Source organism: Octodon degus, unplaced genomic scaffold (assembly GCF_000260255.1).
Source record: "Octodon degus isolate 3935 unplaced genomic scaffold, OctDeg1.0 scaffold00032, whole genome shotgun sequence".
Lineage (NCBI taxonomy): Eukaryota > Metazoa > Chordata > Mammalia > Rodentia > Octodontidae > Octodon > Octodon degus.
Genome location: NW_004524608.1, coordinates 2998050 through 3005334, shown reverse-complemented (window position 1 = coordinate 3005334; position 7285 = coordinate 2998050). Strand labels below are relative to the sequence as shown.

The 7285-nt window shown below is 46.1% G+C and overlaps 1 protein-coding gene across 1 annotated transcript in view; it reads right to left on the bottom strand.

Annotated features, from left to right (window-relative positions):
• The window catches only part of She (Src homology 2 domain containing E), a 24292-nt gene that overhangs the window by 11890 nt on the left and 5117 nt on the right, over window positions 1-7285 (bottom strand). Inside the window, exon 3 of the mRNA XM_012514415.2 lies at window positions 2330-2442. Within this exon, the coding sequence (XP_012369869.2) occupies window positions 2330-2442 (113 nt within the window). The remainder of the gene's footprint in view (window positions 1-2329; window positions 2443-7285) is intronic.

Genomic DNA, 7285 nt, shown 5'->3' with positions numbered 1-7285 from the left:
TGGCCTCTTGACTTTCAGTCTCACCGCTTTTTATCTTCACTGCTGATTCCAGATGGAGCTATGGAAAACAAGGAACAAAAGCCAGCTCTGTTCTTGGTTCACATATGTTAAGTCTAGCATTTCTGAAACAAAACTAATCTAAAGAAATGAAAAAAAAAAAAAAAAAAAAGAAGCAAAAAAACCACAAAGGAAGTCAAAGGATGAAGTTAGCATTTTTAGGTTTCTAATCAGAACTTGTTTATCTTCAGTTTGGACTGAGGCATAGGCGCTGAAAGGCTTCCCTGAGGTTCTGGCTTCAGCTCTCTCTGAGCTGAAATAAAGAGAAGCAGTCGATTCCACGGTAAGATTCAGGGACTCCACATGCCTGATTCCAGCACTCTGGGAGCCTGAGGTGGGAGGGTCCCGAGTTCAAGTCCAGCGTGGGCAACTTAAGGACAGTGTGAGAGCCTGTCTCAAGATAAGTAAAAAGGGCTGAGGTTGTAGCTCAGATTGAAGGCGCTGGCTTCATCACCAATACTGCATTAGATAAGCAAAAAGATAAAAGAAGTCCTGCTCATGAGGAGAGTTGAGTAACAAGGCATAGCGTTACAAGGCATAGCAATTAGACTCTTGCTCTGTGTGTTTTTGGATGTTCCCTTTCGCAGGAGGTCCTTGTGGACACCTGAGCAGATGGATGGATGGGAGAGATTCTGGGAAGCCTGGGCTGTGAATGCATCCTCCTCTCCTGAGGCAGGGCTGGGTGAAATCCACCAGGTTCAGCGCTCAAGTGGGGGCCTGAGGCTGGGACAACCCTCCCCCGAGAGCAGCCATGCCAACACCTGGCTGCCCCCAACCTGAGGCGCCATAGAAACAGAAACAATCACGGGGCTGCAAGGCGACCCTTCCTGCAAGAGAACAGCTCCTGACGTGCAGAGCTGGCTCAGAGAGGAAACGGGCTGGAGAAGGAGGAAACGGGAGAGGAAGCTACACCCTGGCTGTGACAGAGGCCGTGCACTGCCGGACAACAGCGCATGGGGCGGGAGGCAGATAAACACTCCTGTGCGGTGAGGCCAGGCAAGTGGCGCAGGCGCCGGGGCTAGTGGCACAGGCTGGCAAGAAACCTACTAGGGGCCTGCAATTTCCGCTCTGTCCCCAGCTTGCCCTACACATGATTAATGATGCCACTTGCTTTTGAAAGCATGACAAAGACCTTCTTTCACTACATTAACTACGACAGACAGTATGTATCACCCTATAGTGTCCAGAACTCTCTGAAAATGGGATTCTGTCTACAGCGTCTACAACTGTATTGGGCATGCAGCTATCAGGCATCTCACAGAAGCTGTGTCACTGCTAGATGAGTGAGCCCATTCCACAGGTGAATAAGCTGAGGTCACAGTCATGACACCGTCAGCAGCAAACCATTTATTCTAGACTCCAGGGCCCCTGGCTTATCTACACTCAAGAAAAACCTCATATAATGTTAATTATAGGGCCGGCAAGACAGCTCAGCAGACTAAGCGCCTGCTTAGGCAAGTGCAGGGACCAGGGTTGATCCCTGGCACCACATGCCGTGCTGGACCTGCCCCCCAGTGTACTGAGCTGGCCAGGAGACTAGGTGTGGTGGTGCACGCCTGTAATCCCAGTGCTGGGGAGGCTGAAAACAGGATGGTCACTAGGAGTATGAGCTACGTAGTGAGACCTTGTACCAAACACATTTAAAAAAATCCTTCTCCACTTTTTGGGGCTTCTGGGTTAGCTCAGTTGTTTATAATTGGGGCTTCTGGGTTAGCTCAGTTGTTTAAAATGCCTGCTTGGGCAAATTAAGTCGGGCATGGGGACCATGGTTCGATCCCCAGCTCCACAAGCCAAATGAGGCCTGCCCTCAATACAGCCTGAACTAGCCAAAAAATTAAAAAAAAAAAAAAGAGGGCTTCAGTTCCCAGAACCATATACACACAACAATAAAGACCCCAACAAAGCCATTTGGAGGTAAAAAGTAAAAAAATTTTTTTTAATTTTTTTTAAATTAATTTATTTATTTATGTGTGTGCGTGTGCGTGCGTGGCCAGCTCAGCCCACCAGGGGTCGGGGCTGGCTGGCATGTGGTGCTGGGGGATTGAACCGCGGTCCCTTGTGCTTTGCTAAGCTTGTTCTAAGTAGGTGCTTTAGACCACTGAGCCATCTCACCAGCCCCATAAAAAGTAAAATTTTAAACCCAATATTTGACTGAACTTGAGAGCCAGACTAAGGTTGCCGAGTGATCGGCTATTTCCACTCAGCTGTGTAATGTGGGCAGTTTTTCATTTTTCTGAGCCTAGGCCACCTGAATTGGCTAGGAGAAACTGACGTGAAAGGGCCGCCTCGGAATTCGGTGAGGCCAGCTTGACAAGGGTGGCAGCCAGTAAACCAGCGGCGGCGGGCCTGTGGCGCGTGTGACAGGGCTGCTTGCATCCTTGAAAGCTCTCAGAGGTTCACCATCGCTGTACGGTAAGCCCTGAAGCTGTAGCCATCCGAGAGCAATTGTGCAATTTTCATGCTACCTGAGGGCTCTTGGGGAGCTTCCAAAGGGCCATCCGACGCTGCTTTCAGTTTTGTGGCTAAACTTTGTAAAGCTAAATTATTCCTGCAAATCAGTAGAATATTTCTGCAAGTTCCTGAGCTAAAACTTTGCCTTGCATGCACAAGGCCCTGGGTTTGATCCCCAGCACCACACACACACACACACACACACACACACACACACGAAATCCTAATTTAGCAGAAAATAAGAGGTTTATGTTAATATTGCCTATACTCACAATCATATTCTTTTTTTTTGTTTGTTTGTTTTGGCTGGCTCAGCCTGCCTTAAGGGCAGGTCTGGTAAGGCAGGTAGAGGTGGGGTTTGAACCGTGGTATCCTGCACCCGACTGCATTTGCATGAGGAGGCGCTTAAACAACTGAGCTAACCAGCAGGCCCCCTAAGATTTTTTTTCCCCAGTACCAGGGATCGAACTCAGGACTTTGCACTTGTCAGGCAGGTGCCTATCCCACTGAGCTGTCTCCCAAGCATAAAGGCTGAGACAGGACAATTTTTTTTTCTGTATTTTAAGGAAGAGTCTACAGGGTGTTTAGGGTCTCACTATTAGATCGGACTCATAGTGCTTCTCCTGTTTATAGCCTCCCAAGAGCTGGGATTACAGGCATGTGCCACCATGCCCAGTCTCAATTGCCCTCTCAGCATGCCCCAGGAGCGGGGGCTGGCACTACAGGCCTGGGGATTGAACCCCCCATCCCCTGCACCTGCTTGCAGGTGCTTTAATCTGCTGAGTTATTTGGCCAGCCCCACAATCATATTCTTTCATGAACGATCTCATAAAAAAATTGCAGTGAGAGTTTTTTCATAAGTTATTTTCCTTTAGGCAGTGGGGATATGGAGGTTTGAACCCAGGGCCTCCTGCATACAAGACAAATGCTCCACCACTGCCCTGAGCTTCAGCCCTACTTGGAATGTCTTAATTTTCAAAAGTTAAGAGCAGAGCTTTGGGGGACTCCAGGAAGCCTAAGTCCCAGTTAACTGGCCACAGGACAGCTGAGCTCTCAGCTTCCTTTGCCAGGGATGTTTCTCTGCTTCACGGCACCTACACATTTTTTTGTGATTTCTTTGCTTTCCCTTTTTGGGGACGGGGTTTTGCTATGAAGCCCAGGCTGGCCTCTGCCTTGCATCTTCTGGCTCACCCTGCCCAGTGCTGAGTGAGGTGACAGGTGTGTGTCGCCACACCCAGCTTTGGGGCGTTCTTTTCTTCTCCCTATTTCAGCCAGGGTTGTGTGATCCAAGAGTGGGGTCAGAGGGACCTGGCTTTCTCTCTGGATGACTGTCTGTCCAGCACAGGTTCGCTTTATGCACACGTGTAGGTGCTATACATTCACCTACACATGTCATGATCGCGTTCTGTATGTCCAAGACACCGGCAACCCTGGGTGCGCACTGCTAACTTGCAGGTAGAAAGAAGGGAGCACAGAGGTGGGCAGCAGACTGCAGTGGCCCGCCGGAAGCCCTGTGCTGACTGACGCCTTCCCCTCCCCATGCAGAGAAGCCCAAACCAACTGAAAACCCCCAATGTTATCAATATGAGAAATTTCTGGGGTTGGTAGAGTGCTCATCTAGCTTGTGTGAAACCCGGGTTTTATCATTAGCACTAAGACAGAGATGGAGACAGACAGAGAGGCAGGCAGACAGATAAGAAGGAAAGGAAGAGGGAGGGAAAAGAGAAGAAAGGGGCTGGGGAAACAGCTTGGCAGTCTAAGAGCCAGCCTGACAAGCGCAAGGACCTGCGTTTGATCCCCGGTAGCAAATGCTGGGCTGGCCCCGGAGTCCAGGCTTAGTGGTATTTGCACTGGGGAGGGTGAAAAAAGGAGGATCACTATGAGGCCGAATGTAGCAGGAACTTGTACCAAACACATAAGTAAACAAATCTTAAAAAAGAAGAAGAAGAAGAAGAAGAAGAAGAAGAAGAAGAAGAAGAAGAAGAAGAAGAAGAAGAAGAAGAAGAAAGAAGAAAGAAGAAAAATGGGAAATATCTGAAGTTGAATTTGTCATGGAAGTATATATAAGGAGCAAGTTGCAGTTTTTAAAAATGTAAAAGGTAGGGCTGGGGAGCCAGCTCAGAGGACTAAGTGCCTGCGTAGGCAAGCGCAGGGATCAGGGTTTGATCCCAGCACCACAAACCATGCTGGCCCCATCCCTGGGTGCACTGAGCTGGCCACTGAGACCAGGCATGGTGGTGCACACCTATAACCCCAGTGTTGGGGAGGCTGAAAACAGAAGGATCACCATGAGGCCCTGTACCAAACACACTAAATGAATAAATAAACAAACACATACATAAATGTAAAAGGTAGCCTTGAAGCTTGGCATGATAGCACATGCCTGTAATCCCAGTAGTCAGGAGGCTGAGGCAGGAGGGTTGCTGTGAATTTGGGGCCAGCCTGGGCCACATAGTGAGTTCAAATCCAGTCTGAACTACATAGTGACTCTGCAAAAAGAAAAAGAAAAAGAAAAAAAAAGACCAAAAATTAATAAATAAAAAAGTAAGCTAAAGAGTTTAGCTGGGCATGGTGGTGCATACCTGTAATCCCAGCATCCTTCGGAAGGCTGAGGTACAAAGACTCCAAAATTCAAGTCCTGCCTGGGAAACTGAGCAAAACCTGTCTCAAAATAAAAAAAATAAAATAAAAATAAAAAGGAAAAAAAAAACAAAAAACAAAAAAACAGGGCTGGGGAGATGGCTCAGTAGTATAAGCACTTCCCTGGTAAGCACAAGGGCCTGAGTTCATTCCCCGGTTCCACAAAAACAAAAACTCAAAACAAAAGAAAAAAAAAACATAAAAAGGGCTGGGGAGATGGCTCAGTAGAACACGCGCTTGCCTGGCAAACAAGCACAAGGGCCTGAGTTTAATCCCCTGTTCCGGAAAAAAAAAAAAAAAAGGGCAGGGGCCATAGCTCAGTGCAAAGGACCTGCATTTAACTCCCAGACTACCACTCAGCAAAAAAGGGCAGGGGCCATAGCTCAGTGCAAAGGACCTGCATTTAACTTCCAGACTACCACTCATTTTGTATTTAATATAGGGTCCACAGGGTCTCACTGCACAGACTGGACTTGTAGTGATCCTCCTGTTTTCAGTCTCCCAAGTGCTGGGATTACAGGCGTGTGCCACCACACTTAGTCACCGTCTCAGCATGCCCTGGGGGTGAGGCAGGCACCAAATGCTGAGGATTGAACCCTAGCCCCTGGGTCTGCTCAAGCAGGCGCCTTAATCAGCTGAGCTATCTGGCCAACCCTCAAAAGGTTTAATTCTTTTTAAAAGCAACATATCTTTTATTTCCAGCTCCCAATAAACTTACTTCCTGTTATTCTGTCCAGCTGTAACCTATGGGTAGACTAAGAGGTATGTCCTCTACCTTGATGGATAAGCTACTATGTGATTTATATTTTAAAAAAGATTTTAAAAAGTCTACTAATAATTTTTTAAGTTAAATGTATTATATACTTAAGATTATTCTAGATTTTAATAAATTTGAACTTATTTACGAATAGATTTTGCTAATTTTGTATTCCTAAATAAATTTATTTACATAAATCATTTAAAATAGCCACGGAGGGGCCGGGGAGATGGCTCACTGGCAAGTGCAAGAGCCTGAGTTCAATCCCCGGTTCCACAAAAAAAAAATAAAATAAAATAAAATAAAATAAAATAAATAGCCACGGGACCAGGGATATAGTTCAGTGGTATAAGTACCTGCCTGGCAAACACAAGGACCTGAGTTTGATTTCCAGTACAAAAAAAAAAAAAAAAAAAAAGGCCCATAATTTATTAAATACTCAAATACTAAATACTAGTTATTATATTTATTTTATTTTGGACAATTTTTACTCTCCCCCATTTTGACTTTTGAGTATAATATTCTTAGTGAGTCTAAGCCAAGAAACATCCTACTTTTGGGTCAAGTTCATAGTTCACTTTTGTTTTTTTCAGTCCTGGGGATTAAACCCAGGACTCAGAGCCATTGCTCTAAGTAACACCTCCAGCTCATTTTTAAGTTTTAAAATTTTTATGCCCAGGCTGGTCTTAAACTTGGGCAGTCCCACTGCCCCAGCCTCCCAGGTGCTGGGATGACAGGCACATGCCACCACACTCGGCTAAATTTAGTGCTTTTGCACTAAAATTATATGTGTCTTGGGGACCAGGAGGAGTGAGGGGCAGACCACTAAATTTAGAGTGGAAAAATCTAGGTTCTGATTCCTGCTCTGACTCTTCAGAAGTCTGGGAGCACAGCCAGGTCTCTAGCCCTCTGCTCTTGTCCTTTCGCCATCAGAAGGGGTACATAGTGCAGTCCCTTTATTTACAGAGCTCTTGTGAGGATTACTTTTAAAAAAAAGCTGTATTCAGTTTTTAAAGCACAGAATTTTCCTGATTATCAGTGCGACTCCCCAAAGGAACAGCTGGAATGATACAGATAATCCACTTGCAGCAATTAAAGAGCAGGATAAAAACCAAAGCACGCACCAGGCATGGGGACGCACACCTGTGACCCCAGCACTGAAGCTGAGGCAAGAAGGCGCCGTGAGTTTGAGGCCAGCCTGCACTGCACAGCAAGTCCCAGCTCAAAAAAAGAAAACCTAAAAAACAAAAACCCACACACACTAAAATCCCCCTAAAACAACAATGTCAAAAGAACCAAAGGACAAAGAACCAGTGAATCAGAGCTAAACATTAATAATTCTTCTTCCTTTTTTTTTTTTTTTTAGAAAATCTTTCCCCT